The following is a 27,277-nucleotide window of genomic DNA, read 5'->3' as shown; positions in this document are numbered from 1 at the left end:
TATATTAATGTTTTCGATTAAATTAAATCTAGCCTTTTAACAATTAATATTAATAACATATGCATCTACAATTTGTCACTTTAAAGAAGTAGTCAAGTCACTCTTTGTACATATTTCAAAATAAACTCTCTCAACTCCAGTAAAGTCGCAAACTTTTTTTAATCCTCCCAAAAACGTGCAAAGAGTTTGCCTTTTTAAAGTTTATTTTTATTAAAAAATTCCGACCAAAAAAAATTATTTCTGACTGGTCAGTATTGTTTTTATACTTTTTATTAACAATGAAAAAGTATTTAACACCGACGCTATAATAAATTGTTTTTTTTTTTTGTATATTCTGTATTAATGAATGAATGATGATTGCTGAATTGTAAGGTTTTTTTTAAAGTTTTCTTGACTTAGCCACTTAGACATTTCAACAGCTGGTTTTTTTTTTTTGTAAAAATAAAAGGTATTTTAAAATGCCTTGCCGAGTTTGGCTTGTGGGGTATTATTGAATCAAGTCAGGGTCTCCAGTGCGCGATGACTCTTGCAAACTGAGTAGCTGTTAAAGAACAATACGAATACTAGAGGGTCTAAAAATATAGTAATTTAGTTTATAGACGCATACTTTATTTGACCCATGTCAATTGAAAATAAATATTGAAGAACAACAAACATGACAATTTTTGACATTTACTTATGTATGAGGCATAGAAGGCAAAAAATATTCGTTTTTTTTGGTCGATATACCTAAAACATTTCATATTTCGTAAAAAAGACTAGGAAACGAAGCGATCATAGGGTTTATACTTGCAATATTTTGGAATCTACTTGCACATCAATCATCGCATCTATCTCAATGTAAGTCTGCATCTCGGATCGTTTTCCTATTTACAACACAATTGACACAGTGTTGCACGAAACACACGAGTCAATGGTCCGCGAACTGCGTGTCCATACTCTGTGTCTGTTCATATACTGAGACAATCACAATAAAGATAACGTGTGAATATAAAAGAAGTTGCTTCAACGGCCGGCTGTAGTTGGGAGCCGATAGTGCGCGTAGTTGCCTTGACCATGGCATTAAAATATTTGTTTCTGATAGCCTTGACTTGTGTTAGTGTGCAATGCAAATCTTCATGTATGTTCCATTTTTAAGTGCTTTTTTCTATTTATTTTTTGAGCGATTCGTGAACATTCAGAAATGTATTCTGTCTGCTGGCTGAATGAGTTATTCCTTTGCCATTGTTATGTTATTGAAAACCGATATGTCAAAGTGCATGTGTTTGTTTTTTCGTTTGTTTCCTTCATGTCATTTGATCGTGTTTGATGGTTTGATCATTAGTTTGTTATAGAGCCAGTTTCATAACAAATGAATTATACATTGCGTCACGATCAATTTTGTAGCTATATCAGACAATTTTGTAATAGGTAACGTAAAGATGCGAAAACGTTTGACATTTAACCCTCGACATGTTTAAGCAAAATATTTACATGTTTTGTAACGTTTCTTCGAGAAATATTTTGAATATTGCTACCAAGGAGATACGACGTTAAAATAAATTTTAGGTATTACCGTTTTCTGTTACATCAGAAAGTCTCTTCGATTTTTATATCAATTTGCATTTGTTATGCTGCTTTCAAATTAAAACTGAGCTCATTCTAATTAAAATTGAGTCTATTCTCTTGATGTATTAATATTAACAGAGTTTTGTGAATCGATTATTGTTCAATTTATGTTTGTAATTTACTTAGTCGATAAATCTACACTAAAGCATTTGGAATCCAATAAATAGTTTGATCTAGTTAGATCCAAGTGTTCGTGCGTTTTTAAAAAAATCACAAGTTCTACAGCATTCGAATCCCTATTGAACATTTATCTATTGCTAAGCTTCAGTTTGTTGTTGGTATAATAAACTTGTTTACAGTAATCATCATTGGCCTAGCCTTTTCCCAACTATGTTGGGGTCGGCTACCAGTCCAACCGGTTTCAGCTAAGTACCAGTGTTTTACAAGGAGCGACTGCCTATCTGACCTCCTCAACCCAGTTACCTGGGAAACACGATACCCCTTGGTTAGACTGGCTGTCAGACTTTTTTCAGCTTCTGACTATCTGTAACGACTGTCAAAGATGTAGGAATAACAGCCGGGACCCACAATTTAACGTGCCTTCCGAAACACGGAGGAACTCGTTATGACAAAGATGGTCACCCATCCACGGACCAACCGCGTCAAGCATAGCTTAACCTGTGATCGAATCACTTATGCGGTTATAGCTTAGCCACGAGCTCCTTTCCTTGTTTACAGTAATATCATAATAAATACGTAACGTTAGATTACCTATTATCGGTAAAGTTCGTTGACATTCCATTACAAGGCTATATGCAATAGCTAACGCAAAGCCATAGATTTATCGGTAGTTAACTACTTACAAATTGTTTCTCAATAGTCGGTAAACTCTTACGTTCCTTCTGGATTGTTTTGGAAAATTATTTTCAATTTTAGTGGATACAAACTAACATTAAACTAGCTGAACCAAATACCTATTGATTATGGAAAACCAATATTTGTAGCATGCTACATAATACATTTGAAACAAACGATGAACGAAAACACTATTTCACATAAATTGCTGACATTCCAACATTTCCATCTCTTTGGAATCAATTTTATGAAACAATCATTTTTAAAAACTTAATATAATTTGAAATCACACCATTTGTTTAACACGAGCTTTATTTTTAAATCAACCTTTTTAGCAACAATAAATCAGTTTACAGAAATTAAATTCGGATTATTCAAAAATAAAAAATGCGTTCCACTTTTGAAATTAGTTTAAGATTTAATTTTGCTGAATAAACTTTCGTGATTCGTCCTTCCATGTTGGAATTTATTTTTGTTTTATTTATTAAAACAATGTTTTCGGTTGTTTCGTTAGGCTAAGTTTGATTAATTTTCTAGATAAAATATGCGTCCCGTCACAGTACCTGAAAGCATGTCAAGAGATGTTAGATGTGCCGACGAAGTCGAAAATACAGCTTGAATGTATACCAGCAAGAGACAGGTTAGTGGGAAATTTTAATCACATTTTTTATTAATAGTCTTAAGTTTTTAATATTATATTATAATTGTATATTATTACGATTTTATAAAACAAGTTATTGTAAGTATTTGTTTTTATGTCTCTTTTGACGCTCGGCTCGGTAGTTACAATTATCAATATAAGGTTTTATTAATTTTTGTTCTAAGGAATTATTGTTTTGCTATGCATACAAATAATCTGCCATGTTATATAATAGTGAGCATATATTAATCCATAAAGCCCCGCGCGGTGCCCGGGCACCGCGTTTGACATAACGCGACTTTTCCCTATAGCCCCGCGCGGTGCCCGGGCACCGCACCTGTCCACTCGACTTTAACACTTGAAATCACTGTTTACAAACTACTTTTGTATAAAGAAGTTGAGTGACATGTGTCGTTAGTGACATTTTCTATGTCGTGAACCAAAAACGAAACGTAATCTACGCGCCATTATTTAAAATTTGATCAAGACATTTGTCATTTGCGCGGGCCGTTGCGCAGTGTGGTGCAGTGTTGTTTTTTGCGGATTTCACAAATTTGTCTGAGGTTAGTGCTGTTTTTTCTTACTAATGTGATTATTTTGTTTATAATTATGCTATTTAGGTAATTAGTTGTAAGAAATACATTGTTATAACAATTAGATAAAGCCAGATAAAATCCGTTAGAATGTTTAGGAATTCCGAGTGATTTATTGTGATTTTGTTTAGTAAATACAGTAAAATGCATTATTTATATGCTATTAAGTAATTTGTGCAAGGTTTCACGGCGATTTATTAATGTATTTATCCATTTTTTGTAAAATAATAGTAAGCTTAAATTTGTTGTTATTTATAAAAAAATATATAAAAATGGCGGTTTGTTGACAAATGTTCAGCCCGTCGAATTTCGTCTTTATCCCGTTAGTTATAAAGTCTAAATCCGAGTGAATTTTTTTTTGTTTATTTTTTTATTATTTTTTTCTTAGGGAATGAAGTGTGTCGATAAATGTACGATATTATTTTTTTTAATCGATAGTGTCGATTGAAAATTGTAATGCTTTAATATAGTTTTAATTAATTATTTTTATTAAGTACTTATGATAATATTACGTTTTGAATAGATAGTATTTTTTATCGATAGTTATGATTATATATTGTAATGAGTTTGAAAAATTTTAATTAATTATTTTATTTTAATTTATTATCTATTATTAATTATTTTTATTTATTACCTACTCATAATAATTTACGTTTTCGTATTATAGTAATATAGTATTTATTTTTATTTGTTAGTGATGATTGTATGTTGTTATATTTTTTTAATTACTTATAGTAATAAAATGTTTCGAATAGATAAGTGTGTCGAAAGGTATGATTTTCTCCGTTTTGTTTTACAGAATTACAGCTTGGCGTCCAAGTGACGAGGCTCCTCAAGACTTCATCGCCCTTCTCCATAACAGCAAAGACGAATTATTGTTTTTTGTACACATCTGAACAACTTAATTATAAATTGTCAATAAAAATGCCTTCATGTTTTTGCATTTATTTATTTTTTCTTTTATTTTACATGTTTCATCGTAAATAAATATACTTTTTTTAATTATATTGTATTTTTATTTACAAATACTAAATACCTTACAAAAAGACCAATTATCGATAAAATTTCAAAAAGTGATGGAACATCACTAGTTGTTTTAATGCTTTGCCACGTCAATGTTTATGTGGTTTTATTATAAACATCTCGACGTCTTTCATCTAATTGTTTACGAAATTAGATAGCATAGGCCCTTGTTCTCAATATTTGGTTTCAATATTTGTATATTTCTTGTAATCAAACTCACAGGATGGGTTTAAAAACTTCCAACTAGTAGAATATACATACTTTTTCGGTTTTTATTTGTTTTTTGATTCCTGATACATAGAAAATATATCTATTAATCTTTATTCGTTTATAGAATAATCAAATATAGTGTTTTATGCAGATAAAACTCGTTTTGTAAAAAACAATATTTTCCGACGCCATTTCCTGACAACCTTCACCTGCTGTCATTTTATTTTTGACATTTAGTTCCGGGGAGGAGTAGTTAATTGTAAGACATTGTATTAGTCGAAATTACAGTAAGTTGAACAAAGACAAAACGTTATGAACGACGAAAAACATAAGAATAACGGATACAACACAATACAGCTCAGTCATACACCGTGTCTAGTCATTGTTTTTACAGAAAACCATTGCTTGTACGTGCTCAGATCACACAATAACAAACCTCTTTAAAATCTTTATGGAAAATGGTCAGTTAAAAATACTAGTAATATAATGATACTTTTTTGCGCTTTGAAAATTCGGCTAATGCGTGAAAGGTAAAATTCGGTTTTCTGACAATATTAACCCGTATCTTAATATTAACAAATAATTAGCCTCTTTAACAATCGTCCAGAGAAACTCCACATTTTGATTACTTTTAAAATCTACCAATAAATAATAACCATTTTGCGTATAATTCGAATCGAAATCAATACGATTTCACAATTTGCATCAAAATAAAAATAAATGTCAGGTTTGGCAATTCAAATCCAGCCTCCCAACGTTCTCAAACTCCATACAGTACGAACTGTTCTGACCATTTTCCTTTTGATCCGTTCTAGTTACTTTCAAAACCAATAAAATATCTTTTCTTTCGTAAAATATCCTTGCAACGAGTATCAAAGCAAAAGTTGGTTTACTTGGTCATTGTTCTTTAGTAGATTTTCTAGTTTTACTGCTGTGAAGCTCAACTGCAATATCAGTTTCGAGACCAATATTACCAATTTAAGTACCATCTTGCATTGAATAGTAACAACTTCGTATTGATTTTCGTGCTATATAACGATAGTTCAGTCGAATCTATGAGTTGCAAATCGAGCATTTACCTTCAAATATTCGGCAGAGAACTGTAATATTGAACTGTATGGAATTTGCTGGCTACTTAGTGTTGCAACTGGGGATCTTTCAACTGTAATGGAAAGGTTGTGGGAATGAGACTACTCACTACATGCCCTAGAGGTGGTCTTTCTTATCCACGAATAAAATACAGATTTGGAAGGCTCTTCCGGCTCTACATGTATGGGAAAGTTTCAGTCTGTTCGTGACCATGATACCTGCAAAGGTGACGAAACGTCGGGAACTAAAATCTAAAATTAAACCGCGATAAACTAAGTTTCCAAAATTAAAAAGACTGTGATTTTACCGTCTTTGCCGTAATTGTTAATAATCGTATTTCGATAAACTAGGTACATAAGAATATTAACTTAAACAGGACAATTTCTTTTCAGAGTTGACTGCTTGAACTATGTCCAACAACGGCAAGCCGATATCGTACCAGTTGACCCTGAGGACATGTATGTGGCCTCTAAAATACCCAACCAAGATTTCGTAGTGATACAAGAATACAGGACAAAGGATGAACCTGATGGTATGTTACTTTACGACTCTTATTGGAACCGATATTTTACCACTTCCTCATAAAATATCTTATAGACTTGCAGTTGTGAAAGACGTGCGTCGCTCTATGGCATGTTTTGTGCCGTCTTTCTCTCACAACTGCAAGACTTTTACTTTAAAATGTGTTCGTAGGCTTCGTGCCTACAAAACTTAGTACAAATTAACAACTCAATGATTTTGGTCTCATATATCTCGCAATTTCATACTCTTTGAGGTTCAAGCGTAGGCACGCGTGTTCGAGGCGAAAGATTAAAGGCGTTGCGTATCGGAAATATTAATGTTTACACTGTAGACTGTACAGACTACAGCTTAGATCATAAAGTAAAAAGGTTATATATATTATAAACATACCTATAATATATAAATTATTTTTTTGCTGTCTCTTTCTGAAAATTGTTTAAATCTGTTTCTTTTTAAGAAAATTACGTCACTGTAAAACGTATTGCTAAATTCACATAAACACTGAACAATTGAACAACACTTGCTGGATGTTTCAGTCCTCCTTTATATGTCACTTCAAAAGATCGCAACAGTTAACTTTAATGAAAACCACTACATTCTGCTCAGTTTACTGTTGGATTCACTCCAAACTTATTTACTTTAACACTCCGAAATTCCATGAGCCACGAGCCAGTGATAAACTTGTTCAATGACAGTTCAAAAAACATTTGACGTTTAATTACCACAGTAAAAGTACTTCGAACTGAAGGACAATTCCCTAATTAAGCTGACTTAGAAAATCTTCGTTTCCTCATTTCCCGCTTAATACAGCTTCTGTTGAATATACATAGACTTGTATACTATGTTATGCAGAGATCTTTGTAATTTGTTAAGTTTGTTATAGCACTGTTCCCATGTCGCAGTCAAGTTAAGTAATCTAATTTACATTCTTTACGGACGTTTTTGGACTTGTTACTGTTATTTCTAGAGATCTTAGATAGGTAAAACAAAATTACGCTTGCCCTGCTCTTGTTTAATACCTGAATTTTTATTTTCTTCTTCAACATGCGTAAGTACTGTTACCCGAATATCATATATTATTAAAATTGTTGGCCGGAGATACCACTCACCCATAAATATAAAAAGCCTCTTAACCTAAGTCCATAAAAACGAAGAAATGTCTCTTAAGAAAAAGGTTGAGATTTTTCCTTTAGAAATCTATGCCATCAGAGCCTTGAAATATACATAGAGGATTGTTTTCCTATCTCTAGGTTAGGGCACTTACCTACCCTTAGCCTGACGTCATGTAATATGTATGAATTCCACCCTGTCTCTGTATAAAGGACCTAACAAACATATCTTTACTGCCTAAACATTTATTTTGGAGTACAAGGGAACACGTTACATGAAATGGTAGTACATTTCAGAGCCGTATCCTAAAAAAATAAAGTGTAATTCAAGAATTCATTGCTTTGCTATAAAAAGAGCATAAATAGTACTTTGTAGGCAAGAACAATTTATGACGTGTTTTGGAGAGTGTCAGCTGGTTTATTTAATGTATTGTGCGACCAATGTGTACCCATAACATTTTGGGATTACCGTAGACACATTCACGTATGTTCTATGTAAATGTGTTGACGAAAACAAATGAATATGTATAAAGGAACAAAAGTCCGCTTCGGTCTAGCCGTCTACCGAAATTATTCCCAGCTGTTCATTCCAAATATAAAATTTGAGGCAAAATGTATATTTATCAAATATGCCTCGACAGCAAGCCAACCCTTACAACGAACGAAATAAAATGGCCAACAAGAAATGACAGCGAAAAATGTTTTTATTCGTAACGTAGAATGTTTGTGTTTACCTCTGTCTCAAAATGTTTGCTTTGAAACATGTTACGAAACATTTTATAAGAGTACCAACCTTTTTTAATGAGATACAATTTATTTAAACAGATAAATGTTATCAAATACTCTTACTCAAATGTTGCGTAAGAAAGATCGAGAGAAAGTTCCTAATGTCTCCGGGCAATGTAAAAAGCGCTTACATTAATTACATTGATAGTTACATTTCAATAGATGGCTTGTGTTACAAGATTCGATAACAGAAACATTGATTAACGAATTGAAATTTACTATAATGACATTCTAAACACAGAAGATGCACAAGAACCATTATTGACTCCTTAAAGTCAGGGTATTAGGGTTCATTTTCGTCAAACAACTTCCAACTGTCCGCGTACCTATCAAAACGTATCTCAACTTAGACTTTTTAAATTAAATCCCATTTTATTATTAACAAACTTTCTTGTTACTGTGGTTCCAACTAGACTAGAGGTGTTTGACCAGACAATGTATTCTTGGGGGACTGAGATGGTATCCATTACGAGGCAATTGGCTCGTCCCCTACTAGTAGAAACATGGAACTGTAATTGACAAAATGTAGATAGATACTTATTCAACGGATACCGGTGTATATTTTACTTGCAGACTTACAGTACTTACCTACTTTCGTATAATCGTGTTGGAACAATGTTAATTTTAACACAAACTACACGTTTACACATTTAGGTTATCGAAGTAGAAGTAAAAAATATTTATCTTTTCTGAATAGAATATTGCTCTCCAAATAAGTCATATATTATTTATAACCGGTGGTTTGTAAGAAATTGACAATAAGCATAGAATTTCATTCAAGACTCTCCTTTTTAAACTAATAATGTTAGTTAATCAAGTTCTTGTGTCAGCAATAAACGCAATAGTTAAACAACACCAATGTTTTTAAATGACTTACGACACAGAGATATAGATAAGCAAAACTAGATTAACCTTATCATACCTATTTAGGGCTTTAACTCAACAATGTTCGCTCAATTTAAAGTTAAGATAAATCCCAATTACATAAAACGTACAAAACGAAGCACGAATCTACAGACTAGAATACTATTAAACATGTTACTTAAACTAACATTTATCTTCTCCTTGTTTGAAACTGTCCTACTACTATTATAAAGGCGAAAGTTTGTAAGTATGGATGTATGGATGTATGGATGTTTGTTACTCTTTCACGTAAAAACTACTGAATGGATTTGAATGAAACTTTACCACAATATAGCTTATACATCAGAATAACACATAGGCTACAATTTTTGAGGTTTCTAATTTGAGGTCGTAAAAAAACACATTTTTTGCGCTTACATTGCAAACGCTGACTGAATCCTACAAGATAGATAGATAGAAGGCAGGTATAAATTATAACTTATATCTTCTAACCACGCGGACGAAGTCGCGGGCAACAGCTAGTAGATCTATATATTACAAAGAGTACTTTACTCTTTACCTGCTACATTTAATGGTTATTTTATGAACCTTTCAGGTGTATTAGCTAAGTGGTTCGTTACGATCTTGTCATGGGTTAATAACCCTACATATGAAGTATGAAAAAGTATTATGTAATTATGAAGTTATGAAAATTGCTTTTGTAAAACGTTGATAGCGAAACGTGCGTACTCTTAATATATACAACCTCTTAGTTAATTAACTAGTTACCTATACTATGTTATATTCCATTTGTTAAGATATTTGCTAAGCTTAACAATCTTGGTATTTTTGTACGAACTCATATAAAATAAATGAACGAGTGAGTTATTTCTGTTATTGAGTTTTTACACAATAAGACCCACACAAATATTTTATTTAATTAAACAAAAGGCGGAAATGTGTCATATCTTTTCGTTTTTACTAATACTACGTTTTTAATATTTACATACATAACATACATTTTTTTACTATACATGCCAAATAGATTTTTATTTGTCAAACCCAGTTGTAACTCCTATTGCAAACAATTTGCAGTAAATAGTTCTCTCACAATTTTAGGGATTCATTGTTCCAACATCAACTAACTCACAAATATATATATTCTATTATTTCTGCCTTTCAATTTGTTATAGCACCGTTCAGATACGAAGCTGTCATCGTGGTTCACAATGACCTGCCTATCAACAATCTAGATCAGCTGAAAGGCCTCAAATCCTGCCACACTGGAGTCAACAGAAATGTCGGATATAAGGTAAGCAAAAACAAAATATTCCTCGTCATGCAGACTTATAGTAATATTTTTGTTCTGTGTATGGAACAGGTCATTGCCCAATAATTAAGCATTATAGGCCAACATTATATGTTTTATACTATTTTGCCACAGAAAAGTTAAAAGAGCTCATACCTGTTTTTCACCACAGGATCTTAGTTTTTGTAAGACAATTACCTACTTGTAGAGTTTGATACACTCACACGTAGTTCTCGCATACATAAAAATGCATTTGAAAATAAAGAATCGATCTGACCCTGAAAAATACCAGGAAAATCCTGCGATACCGACACAATAAAGCTATTTATTAGTGGCATTGCGCCTTTGTTGTCCTTTTATATAAACACACTTATTATGCACATATCAATTGCGATTATTCTTACTTTTTTATTGAAGAACCGGTAAGAATTCACTTGCAGAATGCATTAATACCATCGTGAGTTCAAGGTAACGACGAGTCTTAATTAAGGAGTGTTTCCTAGATGGTACTTGCCTCAACCAGTTTTACTTACGGTCGTTTTGAGGAGCTAAAATATTTTTTAGGTTGAAGGATGTCTAGACTCAATTACTTCTGCCCTTCTGGTAAGAAGCTTACTGGCTTACCTAATAAATGTATAACATTATCTAAAAAAACACGTAGTATAAGACGGCTATATCTGTTTAATTTTTCTCTGTATATTCACAAACTTAGTTTCTTTTTTAATATACCTAGAACATAATCGACTCATCGAATTGATAAGTCAAGGGATACCAAAGGAAAATGTTCCAGCAAAAGAAGAGGCACAAAAGATAAAAGAATAATTGATAAATCAACAATCCAATCCATTGTAACAAACCTTATAAATCTCTGACGTAATCTCAATCAAAGTAGTCATTACTTTGGGCTTAAATAAGTACTCTTAAGGAATAATAAAAGATATCTTTATTATATTACTTATCACAAACGAAGATTCTTGAAGGTTGATATTAGAAGAAATGAAAATATTTTCCCTTAACATTAAATATTATTCGGAGGCTCATAGAAAATATCTTTTTATTTGCCCGCTGTCTAACTAAAAGGTTATCCAATTCGGCAATCATGGCTACAGAGTCAATATACCAAATTCTTCCTTGAACAAACAATTGAAATAGCTAGCTAATAGATCTTAGAATTATTGGCCAGAATTCTTGAATTCCCTAGTTAGTCCTTACGCACGAACAGATAGAATAATTAATTTTAACCCTTATTGCTCCACATCCTATATACACTAAACAGAGGCATTTACCATTTCGAGCCTAAGTGAGACCATGTTACGAATACATTAGTGACTCTAGAGTGGGTAATTACCCAACAGGTATGAATTAATTTGCCTTATGAACCCTCTTTGTTGTAGTTTAAGTACGTCAAATGATATTACTTGAGAAAGTTTTGAGTAAAAACCTTACTCGACATGTGAACTCACTTCTGCTATACCGAGATAGCAATTAGTTGCTCGTTCGTTCGGCGATGAAGTGTTTTGCTTTTGTTAATTATTTTATTAAGAGGTTTAAAAGGTTCATGAGAGTCGAGACGGTATTTATAATACTCTACCTAAGAAATATGAAAGATGCCTATGAAAGAAAATATTACAAACTCTCTTTGCATGACGATCATTTTTTTTTAAACGTCTAAGTTATCGGCAACTGAATGCTTTACGCTGATTATTATAAATGCTTCACCATAGACTTGTTACGGTTGATCATATTGTATCCCAAAAAAAAAACAGATTAATTTTAATAGTAAGCAAGTTCATTAAAACGAAAGGGATACCTTATTACTGGTCGGATAAATTCACGAACCAAGGAACAAATTAAAGCTTTATATCAGAAATTTCGTGTTATGGGAAGGTGGGGTAAGACGGGGTAGCGAGGTAAGATGGGGACCCTCCAAAAATATATAATACAGTATTAATTGAAAAGTTATTTTGACGCCATCTAGTCGTATTTATCAGTACTTGTTAGAGTCGCAAAAAGTTTGTTCGAAGGAGCGCACGATTCTTCATGGTAAGTACATTTTTAAAATTTGAAGTGGTTTTATCTAATTATTGAAGCATATAAAGTGCATGACTGTTATAATGTATGATAAACATAATGTGTGACATATTTTTTTTGTTAATTTGTATTTATTTTACTATTGTAAACTCATTAATTCATGCCGGTTTCTTTTGATTTATAACCTCTAAAAATTCAATACAACTTTTAAGTCCAGTTTGGGAAAGATGGGACACTTATGTGGGGCAAGACGGGGTAGGTACCCGATCTTATCCGCTGAGTTGTTATTCAGTTTGTATTGAGATTGCATTCAACATTAACTATTTTTTTATAGTACAGTTCCAAAAACAGTAATGTTGTCATTTCCTGATGCTTAAATGGCTACACCGCCGTAAATCATTTAGCAAACTCTCCACCTCCACCAACTGCTTCAACCTCATGTCTCAAGCAGGCAACAGTAAATGATTATATAGATAATGATGCATTCCATCTGGTTAGCCCGAAAAAGTTAATGCCTTATTCGCGATTCGCCGAAAAAAGACCAAGACAAGTTCGAAGAAGGGGAAAAGCAGCTATTATTACTGCTTTTCTATATAAAAAAGAATGAGAGGAAAACTAAAATAGGTAGAAACTAAAACCACATGTAACAAACAAAAAGTAAATGACAAAAATAACAATAAAGAGAACTTGAAAAACCGAAAAAGCGAAAAGGCACAGAAGAAGAAGATACAGAATGTCTATACTGTCGCGGCTTGTATTCCGATTATCATACTTGTATCACTTATCGTACTTGAGGCAAGTGAGCGCATTGTGTCTGTGCAGGAGTGGAAGACAGCGATGACGAAGCTGAACATATCTGCCCGGTTTGTGAAGATGACGGCGCTTAAATAGTCTATACCCCATCTTACCCCAGGGGTATACCCCATCTTACCCTATAGGTGGGGTAAGATGGGGTGATTCAGTTATTTTTTAAAAGTTTATATTTTTATGAGAAGAACTTATTTTTTTTTGTTTTGACTGATTGTTATTAAAAGAAGAAAGACTGATTATTTAATTAATAAAAGTTCCTACGTTGTGCAATTAAAAAAGATGGGTTTTATTTATGAAATACCTTAAGGTCCCCGTCTTACCCCACCTTCCCCTAATTCAACTGTAAAGACGTGGAAATTGCACGTTGATGTATAAATATGATCACATTTAAATCGACATTTAATACGCTCCCACGATTTCCCTACGGACGTTCATACATTCATTTACAAGTAAATTTACATTAAATTCGTATAATATTATCGTTTAAATATAGAGTTACTTACGTTACATATCCCGTAGGTATCCATTTCGTAGTCATGTATCGTCTGCTGCTCAATAGTCTGCTTGAAATTCAATCTATAACACAATACGAATAACAATATAGTGAAGAAAAATGAACGTGAATAGGTACTTACAATAGACGCCTGCTAAAGGGAATTAAAATGTATCCATTAGTAACACAAAATGAACAAAGAAATAAGACGAGATGAGATAAAAATGAGCAAAGATTATTTTTAAGGAAATTATGTCGGTACACCGTGTTTGCATGACAAACTTTGTAAAACAAATATTTATTCGTTTTTTACGACGAACTGCCTCAAAATGTAAGGTTAATATTTAAACTAAAGTATTGTCCTTTTCAGTATTATTTTAGTCCTTGAATAACATTGAGCCGACTATTACAACACATTAGTATGACAAAGGTATGACCATGTAAATTAGCATATAAAGCCTTAATACAAGTTTCCCAAGGACATTAAAGGAACAATAACTGTTTTAATAGGGCCCAGTGGTAGCTTAGTGAATAAATGATTTGTGATACTATGAAGTTCAAATAAACCTAAACTTTAAATGAGAATATCACGAAAGGCACAAATTAAATATTATAATAAATAACTTCCAGCTTGAATACAGTTCCTCGCAGAATTAAAATTAGGTACGTACAATTACCGGCGACAGATATTTCTTTTTTTTAAATTCACTTTCAACTAATCCTTACTCTCATATTTTCATTGAATTACTTCGATAAATTAATGTTTACGATTCTTAACATCCTGATCATTATGAGTAATCGAAGTTGGATAAAGCTAAATGCTATCGGAATGTTTGCAAAAGTAACGATCCGTAACAGAGAGCAACAGATATCTCCTTCCTTTATTAAATTCAATTTACAGAAAAAAATGTAGTATTATTTACGTAGTAACTGCTTAGAATTCAGCTCAGACAGCGGGAGGCAGCTGTAAGAAATATTGTTTTTATGGTACCGGGCGGTATTGCGCTCTTAAACGTTATTCCTCACTTATGAACGAGGGTCGTGGGTGATCTACTAATTTTGCCGCGAAAGCCCCCTGAGTATTCTCACGCTGTAATGATATTAATAAGAATGTCGCATTTATTTTTATGAAAGACACTGAAGAGATTACTGTTGAAATTGACTTGAAATGTTAGTTCGTAATTACGAAATCACTGGTGTTTAGGCTAGGGAGCGAAGAGCCTAAAAGCCTACAGGACGAATTTCAATGACGATCGAAGGAAGACATTTTGTGTCTAAAAGTCCTTAGGGGTTACAGTGATGTAATAGAATAAATAAGATCAAAAACAATAATTATAACTACTTACAGTTAAACAATGATAACCAACGAATACTAAACATCACAAAAGTTCGATGTATCCGTGTTAATTAAAAAAAAAGTAATTTGAAAGCGTTGACGAAATTATTCAAAAGTAGTAAAGAGTTAAAGTATATTTATTTTAACTTTTCCCTTAAACCCGGATAACTTTAAACACATTTACGTTCTGCAGATCCCTCTCACGATGTTGATGAAGCGGTCAGTATTTCCGAAGATGAACGACCACTCGATATCTCCAAAAGAGAACGAACTGCGAGCACTTTCCACATTCTTCTCGAAGTCCTGCATTGTAGGAAAATGGTCCCCGGATCCTAAAACTAATTCTGCTTGGAGTAAGTTGATTACTACTTGTATGTTTCCTTTCATTAGGAAAAAAATACCTACTTAACCAAAATCGATCAAGCCTTCACAGCAAGAAGAGAACATAATAATATTAAAATAATAAAAAAAAAAAAAAAAATTACTATCTTAAAAGGCTTTTTTTCAACTTTTACTATTAGGATATTAAAGCTCAAATTACCTATAAGTTACATTTCGAAATTGCTGTGAGAATATTATCTATAAATCTTAAGCCCTTCTCAAGAACCTTTTAAAATTGTAATCAAGCTTTAATTTTCAGAGAGTCAATACAGCCAGTTATGTTCGATGTGTGAACACCCTGACAAGTGCGATTATCCAGACAACTACAGCGGGTACGAGGGAGCTCTCCGATGTCTGTCCACTAACGGCGGACAAGTCGCCTTCACTAAGGTCATATATGTGCGAAAATTCTTTGGGGTAAGTGAGAATGATGTTTTCGTGAAAATTTACAATTAAGGATATCTGTGTCTTGTTGAAGAGGTAATTAAAGCAGCTCAAATTTATGTCGCGATCGTGTTGAATGTGTAGTTACAAAGCTTCAAGGTTACTGTATCATGCGCATGCATACTTAATACATAATTTCACAGACAACGATTTCAAACAAAAAATGGAAAATGTCAAACACAGTTATTTGCATAACCTAAAACTAAATACTCTCGAAAAACAAATCAGAAAATATACATATATTCCAATTTAAAAAAAATAAAACATTGAAACTTCAATTCACTCGAAATAAAATATTAAAGTTGTTCGATCCTAAATTTTAAAACGTTACTTGCTCTATTTGCTTTTACAGCGCACATAGAACGTTTCCAAATATCTGTCGAAACTAATCCCGGAATCGGATTTCTCTAAAATCACTTTATCCTCGCCCTATATACTGACTTTCAAATTCGCAGCGACCCAGTCACCTGGAAACCTTTTAGATTGGATTATCTCAATCCGAAAATGCAAATAGCTTTCAAGGAACAGTAAATTGCTCCATAAAATATATATTAGCTCAGCGTTCTTATTAGAAAGGTATTCTTACTTTTACACTTAGTTACTGTAGAAATTGTCGCATTGGCTTTTGCTATTACTGATCATAGAAATACACTCTGAATTGAGCAATGTTTGAGGTGCAAATTAATTGTTATAAGGATAGGATGATATAAGGCTTCAATAGTAATCCCTAATCTTTAAATCAAATGCGAAATACGTTTCGCCAAATCGTATCAAATATCATATCTGATAAATTGAAAATGTCTGACGTTCGGGACCTAAAATCACATGTGTATTTTTCCGGAAATGCTCTGCGCGAAACCGTTTGCCAGAAAATATTTCTCAGTAAATATTAAATCTATTAAGTTTCACTTTGGTTTTACCCTATTGCCAAAAACTCCCAAAACGAACATGAACATCCCAGGTTGCCTAGTACTAAATTCTGTGAACGTTTCCAAAAACCAGTATCATAAATAGGCACCGAACCGTTCCGAATCCTGAATCCCTTTAGGTTTCCCTCGTAGCTTTTCCAACGATTTATTTAGTACTCTGTAGGTTAAAACTAACGTTCGTGAAGGCTAAACTACCTAACTCTATTTTACGAAATAAGCTTTGCAAAACTTTCATTGTCCTTATTCCAAATCTGAGATATTAGACTATCTCAAAGTTGTGATAATCATAGTTCACTACCATTTTTAAGCTTTCGTTATCGAACGGCACAAATAAGACAATAGGTATATCTACGTGTATTCAAACTACTCATAACTTGAAAGCTCGGAGAATTCATATTGCATAGCTGGCATCAAATAAGTGCCAGACATTCCAGTCTTGTCTTCAGAAAATTGCGAGCGTTCAATGGAATAAAAATTTAATATGCAGGCATTAATATTCTTTGGTTTATTGAGCGTCTATGCACTGACTATTACTCTGGGGAAATCACGATTGCCTCGAAACGCGGAATGGAAAATGAAAATGAAACAAGCGTGTTTTATGGAACAGCTGAGTCTTCGAACGGAAATAACAGGAGCCTGAGCATTAGTGTGTTCGTTAGGGTTTGATTGACGACCCGATTGATGCGTTGTTTGTGCTGAGCCATGACTTTCTAGAACACTCGCAATATGAAAAAACTGCAACATTTTCAGCGTTAAATTTGTTTTTGAAACTGCTAAAGCAAAGCGGGTAGGTTGATTTATCTAAAAGCGATTTAATATTTTGCCAATATCCAATTATTCAGTTGCATGTCATCATAAATAAGGAACCTGTTTGCTCTACGGAACCAGCACACAAATCCGAGTTAGTATAATCTGAATAACAAGCCAATATCGACAAGTACTTAAGCGAACATGATTGATATTCGATAAATTATGTTCACTAAAAGGTTTATCGTGATAAATGATGGATTGAAATAATATGTTAAGGGTTCTACGTTAATATTTTGCTCGGCAGCTTCCAGTGGGGAATATTCCGGCAGGCAAGGCGGAACAAAACCCTGATGGATTTAGTTACCTTTGCGTGGATGGGACCAAGGTGTCGGTGAAGGATAAGGCTTGTTCCTGGGCAGCTAGGCCTTGGCAAGGAATCTTGGGTCATAGTGACGTCCTCGCGAAGCTGTCGCCCTTAAGGGAGAAGATAAAGCAGTTGGCTGAAGCTGGTAAGTGCGTTACAATATTTGATACCGCAATCTGCATATTTATGTTAAGAACGAAACTCTTAAACTATACTCAACTATGTCATTACATGTTAGCGCTCACACGCTATTACAAAAAGTACTTATATAAAAGCACAGGTGAAGTCTCGTTTAGAAAGCATTATCTTTGATAACGTCTATTTGCGCGAAAATGAAAACGCCTGGTTTCGTACTCATACAATGGCAACGTTAAGCCAAGCTCCTTAAAAGAAACTGGAATACAACTATTATCATAAAAAATAAAAGTGCCTATTCTAGAAAACGTGAAAAACATTCTGTTTTCCATTTTACATAACGTTAAACGGCTCAACATTTCCGCTCGACTGTTCCCATTTAAGTATGATTTTCCCTAAAACAAAACTCTTGTAACCAGTTGTAAAACTGTCAAAAGGAGAAAACTTTGCTATCAAACGAAAAATGTTCAGACCAAAAATTATAATCGGATCATCATTGAAACTTTTTCTTTATTTATCTTATTTTACAATCTAGGTAAGTAGATAGACAACTGTGAAAGATAATAATATAATTATGTAAAAGTATGTTCAAAGTTCTCATGGTCTAGATAAGTTTCTAAGTGGCTTTAATACTTTTATAGGTTTACATAAAAAGTAAGTAGTTCGTAAAGACGAATTTTGTTTACTTTATTTTCCGAATATTTTTCTTGCGTCACGACAAGCTTTATTCCTTTCTTTTACATAGATTTGTATAAGATAGGAAGGAACCAATGAGGATTAATGTACTTATATATCAATTTGGCCTCATATATCTTTGAAAGCAAACAAAAAACAAACTACCAATGATAAATAATTACTTGAATAAAAGTTTTTGTGTCAACCCTAAATAGGCTCAAGCAGCAAACCAGAATGGTTCACAGGCGTCCTAGGGTTGTCAGAAAAGATTTACCATGTTGCGGACAACATTCCCATTCGTCCGTTGGATTACTTGAACAAGGCTAACTACACCGAGGTGATCGAGAGGGGCCATGGACCGCCCGAACTGGTCGTCAGGTAAATATTATATTGAACTGGTATTTATGGTCTGTAGCAGTTATTACTTAAAATGGTAATTTGCAGAATTATCATTTCAACCTTAACTATTATTACTTTTATTTTAAGACTAATGGGATAACTATTTTTTATAGTTAATGGTGATCACTTTTTTAGTGTTTTTGTTATTTGGTATTTATGTTTCTTGTGTTTTTAATTGTTTTATCGTGTCTGTTTTGGCCTTAATCTTATATCGATATTTCATTGTGAAACAAAGGAAGATCATTTTTGTGTTTTGCGAAAGAAGCTTAGAACGAATTTTTATCTAAACCTTGGACTTCTAAAGTGTTTAGGTAAAGTTTGATAAATCGGTATCACAAATATTTAAAATTTCAGCCTGAGACAACTGCGAAAAGGTTACAACAATATCCATTTCCCAAAATGACAGAGATATGAACAAATACAGGCTTTGCCTTAATAAGTAATTAAAATTTTAGGTCTTCCGCTGTTTCCCATATTCTCTCACAGTCACTGTAACATTCATATTTATTCCTAACGAGGTTTTAAGCTGCGGATTGCAAATTGTAAGTCAGATTATCTTGTTGGAGATTGTAAGCGTGATTTTATATGTTTTATGTATCTCGTGTGTTTGTGTTGTAAATTATTAACTAATAGCGGATTACAAACTGAGTAACGCTATTTCTTGTAATGTAACTCGTAATCCTCTATCCAGTTGTCTGGAAAACACATATTTTCCTTTCCTTTTCCTTTTTTGTTCAATGTCTGGAATTCGGATTTCCTCCCGATGTTTTTCTTTACCGTTTGTCTGTGGTAACAATTTAAATTAAAGTTACTGAGAAAATACTTATTGACTTTTTGGATTCCCTTACGCAAGGGGTTAAACGGGAACTTCATTACTGATGCTCCGCCTATCTGCCCATCCGTCCGTCGATGACATCGACGTCCATCCATGACAGCTAGACTGTTGATTTTTTACGGATTGCATTTGGCTCGACCATTGAATGCCGAAATACTTTTCTATTATGTTTATTGAAAGTGTCGAGGCTTTTTCATAAACAAACAAGTCTTTCCATTCAAACTTAATTTAAACTTTAACTACTCATTAAAACAGACAGTTTTTCATTAGTTTACGGAGCTCTGAGCGTTTTTTGCATCAAATAAGCGAGACGAATAATTTAAATTTGTTTCTGCGCTTTTTTATTATTATAAGACACTTCTGATAAACGATAAAAGAAAACGTCTTGAGAATATTTAGAATTCAAATCGCAATCGTAATGCTTAATTCTTCTCAATGTAAAGAGAGGTTTTTGCCCAGCGGTTGGAAATTGAGAGACTGTTTTATTACTTAAAGATTTAAATAAAATTAATTTCTACTCTATACTCGGAAACAAATTAATTTCGAGACGTACCTACCTTGAAATCTCCTACTTAAAATATACCAACAACTATGCACCTTTCATTCATAGGTATTTGTGGCAATTATCTGGGCCTAATAACACTTTTTAATCCACTATTGACAAAAGTTGCCGAATCCACTCCTTAACATTGGCTTACGTTAACGCTTTCCAATCTCAGCTATTCTTATTAGGTGTATAGCACCTTCTTAACATGCCACAAGCCGCCATCCGTCAACACAGCAATATCGGAAACAAAACAGCCTCAAGCCGTACCCTTTAATCTCGCGCTGAAAGCCCGGCTCCCTATGAAAGGCTGACACACTGACCCACAGGTTATGCGTGACCTCCAACGTGGCGCTCGCTAAGTGCCGCGCGATGTCTGTGTTCGCCTTCAGTAGAGATATCCGCCCACGCCTTGATTGTGTGCAAGAAGCTTCGGAAAACGATTGCCTGAAGAGCGTAAGTTATTTTTTTTAAGTTATTTCATAAGGCGAGACAGAAGTTGAAAGGTTTTAGTGCTTAGTTTAAAAACTGGGAGAGGTAAACCGCCCGAGTGTGTGAATGACCTCTAGTGAAATCAAAAAGCGAGACAAAATTGAATGAAGTCTATCTTCATAATACAAGCTTTGCTTAGTTTGAAACGTTGCGTGAAATACTATTTACATCAGAAAAAAAAACATAAAAGGGAAACCACCTAACATCCTGTAGGATGTAGATACCTTTACGTAAGTTATTGTAAAGCTCGACGTTAAGGTAAGGTAAGACGTCTAATGACGAAGGGCCAAATAGCACTTAAGTTCGGCGATGTCGACCAATTTATGTTTAATGTCCGTAAGATTGATTAATGTAAAGCGTTCCTAATTTTTTTGTTCCTAAAATATCTCAAACAGCTGTCATTTCATGCCATTAGTATAACGACATCAATATTTTAAATAGGACGATATAAGTCCGTTGGACACAACTTTTACATTAACCTTTTTACCGACTGTATCATGAATACAATGACAGTTTCCTATGATGGCCCTGAATAATTTATGATTTAAAGATCACACAATATCTTGGACCCGAAATCACAAAAACATCTCAAAGGACTGTTCGGGATTACAAAGAAAAAGGTCTCAAAGTTTTTGGACATCTTTTTCACATTAAAATTATGTGGGTTCTTGAAGTTTCACGATTGTCTTTTCACGTCAATGTGTGGGTCAAGAGAGGATTGCTCGAATTAAGCCTTTCTGAGCAAAATATGTACCTAACATACTTTATATTTACCAAGAAAAAAGTAAAAGGTTAATAAGGACTGAATCTAAAAACTATACAGCCTGACTAAGTATAATATAATAGCTTGCTTTTTAAATCTATCAGGTACAAGACAACGGGGCAGACTTGGCAAGTGTAGATGATATAAGAGTGGCAGCTGCCGCCTACAGATACAATCTCCATCCAGTGTTCCACGAAGTGTATGGTGATTCTAAAACACCTAACTACGCTGTGGCTGTCGTCAAGAAGGGCACCTTGTACAACAAGATCGAAGACTTGAGAGGAAAAAGGTAGGAATTAACTGCTAAAATGTAGAGATGAGGAAAATGAGTAGATAATCTTACAAATCACTTCAAATACAAAAATTACCTATGAACTGTCTAATACATGCCATAAAAAAGACGACCTCATCGAGTACGTGCTGAAGAAAAAACAAGAGAATCAATGGAGTGGTATTTCACAAGAAACTCGCAAAAATGGCTCAATCTCTTACATACAATATTGTTTTCAGACTATTTCAGAGTAAAGTTGGTTTTACAACGATCTACTTTTTATCTTTTCTAACAAAATATCAGGTTGTCTGAAACTCAGTCATACGTACAATGCACTAAGTAATATGTGTTACTGGACTCGCTTCAACAAAACTTCCGTCGCTTGGCTTCAATCCAATCTGTACGAATCACTGTTGTACAAACATCCATGTTTGGAATTAGGTACTTTCTTCCAATTTACTAAATTAGGAAGGAATTTCCGCAAGATATGGGATGCGTGAAATTGGGAAAACAGATTTTGTTATTATCTTTTCAATTTATAAATGTACATTTTTTAATTATCTCACCTGCATGAAAATCTGTCCTTATTAAGTAGGTATTATTGTACTAACTTCCATGTTAAAAATGACTGATTTTCTTCCAATCTTCGAAATAAGAAAGAATTGTTTTGCGTGTAATTGAGGAGATTAGTCCTCTTAGTTCTACCGGTACGTTTCCAAAAGTATTTTAAGTACTGCCACAATGATTTTCCAAGAAAACAAAAAATGTTTTTTAAGAATATCCTCAAAAGGACTATAAATCACCCAGATATGGAGCATTTACCCAATATTAAATCCATAATAGTAGGTATAGAAGTCTTCGCATCAAATTTCTCCGACCCCTGCCTCTTATACCCGAAACTTTAGCACCAACAAGTATCGAACTGGCGCTTTATAATTTTACGAGACAAGTTTTACGAGTTTGCTCTTGACCCAAGTTTTTAATTGCATTCTTGGATTTATGTAAATTATCAGCTAGGGTTTAGTGGTAGCAATTTCGTTTGTATTGTTCGGTACTCTCAAGTTGTTAGACGAAAGGTTGCTATATATTTTGCGGTAGGCACTGGGATCAGTTAAGTTTATTTAAGCGTTGATTATCACATGTTTCAGTAGGCAGTTTTTGGCATTTATAAAACTTTTCGTTCATTACAGATCTTGCCACAACAGTTACGGCTCATTCAGTGGTTTCAATGCTCCGCTCTACTACCTCATCAATAAACACATTATAAACCATGATCAAGTAAGTCACAAACTGTTTACATACATACATTCAGGAATTTCAAATTTCAGGAAAAATCTTCTCTTCGAATTGAGATTGAATCATTTTTTTTCTTTTGTAGTGTCTCAAAAACTTTGCCGATTTCTTCTCGGGATCATGTTTACCAGGAGTCGACAAGCCGGAGAACAACCCCAGAGGTACCTTTCGTAATTTATTCTTCTCCTTTTGATACCATTCATATACCTAGTAAATGTATGAATTGTACTTCATAGAGATAAGTCAAGGTGCATTATTTCTCTGCCGATTCATGTGCGTGTCGAAATTGAAAAACTAATATTCGACTACAAAATAATCACAACCAGACATTGGTTCCATTATAACTCCACTTCCCTACATTCTCCTTAAGTGGAGTTATAATGGCTATCCCTCTACGTTCCACGATTGACACCATAATTTTCCGTTAAGTTTAAGTAGGTATTTGTTTTCAAATCCATCAATATTTCAGGGGATGACGTCTCAAAACTTAAGAAGCAATGTTCGGGCGACAACAGCCCATTGAAGTGTCTCGAGGAAGACCGTGGTGACGTGGCTTTTGTTTCAAGTAAGTTGAAAGCAGGTTTACTTTGACGGATTAGGTACAACTGGTGACCTTTTCAAAATATTATAAGCCAACCTATAGATGATTAATTACAAAAAATCATTATCTTCCTAACTTTTGTAAGTTCCTACCTATGGAAACGTAGGTACCTATACTTGTTAGTCAATAGTAAATAATGACGTAGATGTCCACAATTAGATTATAAGTTAAAAATCTGAACAACTAAGTTTATAGTTTATACTACAAGTTTACTACAAGCAATCAGCTTTTTTTATTAACGTGACCACGTATCTGAAATCTGACACGGAGAATACTTCAAGTTCTATTTCAAACTCTACAACTCTGTCACAGACCTATACCTATATTTACGTAAAAACACTACAAGAGATAATCAAGTCTCATAAGCATGCCTCTGCGGCCTCGACCTATTTTAAAACGTTAGGAGGGACGTTAAAACTGCGCCCGTCCCATTCACAATGGCCTCCCCGTAACCACTACCGGGGCATTTATCCGCCTTAATGTCGCTCCAGGCAGTAGCTGCCTACACTAGAAATAAAAGATTCTTTATATCCCTCTACTATTTTCAACATTAACGTAGAACTCTACTTTTTTCATTATCAATGAGTCTAGAAAGTTTAAAATATGTTCATAAATAATATCGTACCAAGATTATATCTACCAACCGCTTATCATATTACATTCGCGAAACCAAGTAAAATATAGACACAACAAAATGTAAGTAAGTACTTAAGTACGTAATTACTTACAGTAGTTTTCCGTGATTAAAACATTGAGAGAGTCGTGTTGTAATTAATTAGACTTTCCGTCATCATCTTGAATATGTACAATAGTTTACTAAAATACCTAACATCAAGTCCTCAATTAATTAGAATTATAGAAAATAGCAGTAGTTAGCTCTATCAATTTAAAGACTAAATGTGAGTCTAAAAACAATAATGCTTATTAAATGAGTCGTAAATATCAACTCGTAGAAGTCTACATATGTTTTTCAAGAAATCTCTCATAATTCATTTTGAGACTTGACTTCACTCGACCAACCACTTGACATTATTTGGGTATAGAAACAAGAAAATTAATTTAATTTTTAACACCAGGTTCGGACCTAACAAACTACGACGCCTCTAAATACGAGCTCCTATGTTTGAACCGTGACGCCGGCGGCCGCGACTCCCTCTCCAACAACGCCACCTGCAACATCGTCATGGCGCCCTCACGCACCTGGATGGCCGCTAAAGACTTCCTATCGGACGTCTCCATAGCGCACACCCCTCTCAGTCTAGCCCAACTACTCGACACCAGAACCGACCTATTCAACATTTATGGAGAATTCCTTAAGAACAACAATGTCATTTTCAATGTAAGTTCACATTACATAACAATGAAATGAACCAACCTGCTCATGTTTATAAACATTATATCGTACACGGTATCAAGTTCTCATTATACACGATTGTTTCAGAATGCTGCTAAAGGCTTAGCGACTACAGACAAGTTGGACTTTGAGAAATTCAAGCAGGTTCATGACGTCATTTCCTCGTGTGGTGTCGCCTAATTATAAAAGACTTATTACTTGCCTCTTTATTGAGGATTTTTATGCCTAATTTTTACTAACAAAACTAATGTTGTAAGAAGTTACCAATATTTTGTGAGATATAAAAAAAATACTAACACAAATAAAAGGTCTCAAAAAACAAGTCTGATTCAAATAATTTTATTACATCTCTTAAACTGACAATAAATAAATAATACCCAACAATATTCAACTTTTATTCAGGTCCTGAATTCGATTATAATGCAGCTAAGAGTAGCGTGATTGCTACAGTTAGTCCAAGCATAGCATATCCCGAGGAGTAGACCTCCTTGATTGTCAGACCCTTAGCCATGTCCCAGACCAAATGTCTGATTCCATTAGCAAAGTGGTAGCCCACAGGTGCAGCAAGCAAGAACTTTGCTAGGAATATGGTTGCTGGTGACAAATTCATGTTTTCAACTATGGCAATGTAGTGTGAGATGTCATGTGGCAGAACCAACGCTCCAATACCCAGAGCACTGAAGTATCCTGACAGAATCATTCCTAAAACAATAAGTATATTTAAATACCAATGCATGTCTGAATTTCAAGATGTTATTCTACAATAAAATGCCAATCAGCTTTCCAGGTAATGGAAATATAAACAAATAAATAAATAAACATCTAAGTAAATAATTATAGACTTGAGTCAAAAAACCTGTCTCCAAAAAAAAAACATGTTTTTTAGATTTGCTAAGCCTAAAGTTCACTGTCAAGTTTTAATATTTACCTATACCTCTGATTGCACAACATTTTGTTATAAAATAAATACAAATTATTGTTGTGGAACAATGATTTTGAATCATTAAATGCTAATTAAAGGCTGACTGTTTTGAATAGTTATGTACCTACCTGTAGTTCTGTGAGTAATTGACAGCATGCTGGTCAGCTGTGGGGAGTAGATGGTAAGATGTGGAGACATCGGCCTCTTGAGACGCGCGTTTCTGTCATCATGATGCTCAATTTTAGGCTCTTGGTACGGCTTGAATACGATTTTTGGCACTCCCGCTGCGGCTTGGGCGTAGTTGACAGAACCCAATACAGATGGGATCTTATTTAAACTCGCAAGCACGGACTTGCTGCCCAATCTGTAAAATTCAAAAGGAATCAATACGTGTATTTCAACATTGGCGAATAACGAACCAACCTAACCCTTATTACATAATTTGTCAACATACCTGCCACAGCTTAATAGTGCCATAGTTTTATCGTAGTATTTACTTAAACACTTTCGTAGGCTTCTGCAAAGAGCACAAGTAATACAGTTAAATAAAAAGATCTAATTTTCCATATAAAAACACAAACAAATTACGCTCACCACTGAGTCTGACAAAGTGACACTTGACAGAACTTACCTGAATCTCAAAATTTTATTTACTTTCTTTTTTAAATGCCAATATAGATGCGATAACCAAGAAGTTTTCGAATAATGATACGAAACAAATTTTGTTTACAGACGAATTTTATCATCCAACCATATAAATTAAAATCGAGAAAGCGTTCTGAACAAGGTTCTGAATTAGTTTAGGATTTAAGGTGGAGTATGTAATGGCAACATTGACATTTTCTTGCATGAAGAGAACACGCTCGAACAGCCGATAACTCGTGCTGCGAATTACGTTCCATTTCACGAGGTTCGGTCGTGATCTTCC

General features: G+C 33.9%; 2 protein-coding genes across 3 annotated transcripts; one reads left to right on the top strand and one right to left on the bottom strand.

Moving 5' to 3' along the window:
• Nucleotides 1–909: 909 nt before the first annotated feature.
• LOC113505239 (transferrin) lies at nucleotides 910–25,811 on the top strand. The gene is made up of 15 exons (XM_026887856.1): nucleotides 910–1,120; nucleotides 2,941–3,043; nucleotides 6,351–6,490; nucleotides 10,412–10,530; nucleotides 15,391–15,550; nucleotides 15,838–15,995; nucleotides 18,006–18,210; nucleotides 19,091–19,253; nucleotides 20,983–21,109; nucleotides 22,013–22,197; nucleotides 23,370–23,457; nucleotides 23,558–23,633; nucleotides 23,942–24,037; nucleotides 25,150–25,412; nucleotides 25,515–25,811. Exons 1-15 carry the CDS (start codon nucleotides 1,057–1,059, stop codon nucleotides 25,605–25,607), a joined length of 2,040 nt encoding a protein of 679 aa, XP_026743657.1. The 5' UTR covers nucleotides 910–1,056; the 3' UTR covers nucleotides 25,608–25,811.
• On the bottom strand, nucleotides 25,751–26,999 carry LOC113505240 (succinate dehydrogenase cytochrome b560 subunit, mitochondrial-like). 2 transcript variants are annotated; one of them, XM_026887858.1, is made up of 4 exons: nucleotides 26,981–26,999; nucleotides 26,804–26,866; nucleotides 26,478–26,713; nucleotides 25,751–26,129 (listed from the first exon to the last, which is right to left on the bottom strand). In XM_026887858.1, exons 2-4 carry the CDS (start codon nucleotides 26,824–26,826, stop codon nucleotides 25,843–25,845), a joined length of 546 nt encoding a protein of 181 aa, XP_026743659.1. In that variant the 5' UTR covers nucleotides 26,827–26,866; nucleotides 26,981–26,999; the 3' UTR covers nucleotides 25,751–25,842. The 2 variants fall into 2 exon arrangements, with proteins under 2 accessions (XP_026743659.1, XP_026743658.1); XM_026887857.1 differs by having other exon boundaries at nucleotides 26,944–26,997.
• Between the last annotated feature and the right edge of the window lie 278 nt (nucleotides 27,000–27,277).

This window comes from Trichoplusia ni, chromosome 25 (assembly GCF_003590095.1).
Source record: "Trichoplusia ni isolate ovarian cell line Hi5 chromosome 25, tn1, whole genome shotgun sequence".
NCBI classification, from domain to species: Eukaryota; Metazoa; Arthropoda; class Insecta; order Lepidoptera; family Noctuidae; genus Trichoplusia; species Trichoplusia ni.
The sequence above is the reverse complement of the archived record's forward strand: the minus strand, read 5'-3'. Positions and strand labels throughout refer to the sequence as shown.

Bases quoted from the DNA above. Each gene is read 5' to 3' on its own strand.
- LOC113505240 (XM_026887858.1), bottom strand. From the start codon at position 26,826: ATGGCACTATTAAGCTGTGGCAG. The intron at 26,714-26,803 runs GTATGTTGACAA...TGAATTTTACAG, and splicing joins GCACTATTAAGCTGTGGCAG to ATTGGGCAGCAAGTCCGTGC. The intron at 26,130-26,477 runs GTAGGTACATAA...TTATTGTTTTAG, and splicing joins AATTACTCACAGAACTACAG to GAATGATTCTGTCAGGATAC.
- LOC113505239 (XM_026887856.1), top strand. From the start codon at position 1,057: ATGGCATTAAAATATTTGTTTCTGATAGCCTTGACTTGTGTTAGTGTG. The intron at 3,044-6,350 runs GTTAGTGGGAAA...ATTTCTTTTCAG, and splicing joins TGTATACCAGCAAGAGACAG to AGTTGACTGCTTGAACTATG. The intron at 19,254-20,982 runs GTAAATATTATA...ACTGACCCACAG, and splicing joins CCGCCCGAACTGGTCGTCAG to GTTATGCGTGACCTCCAACG.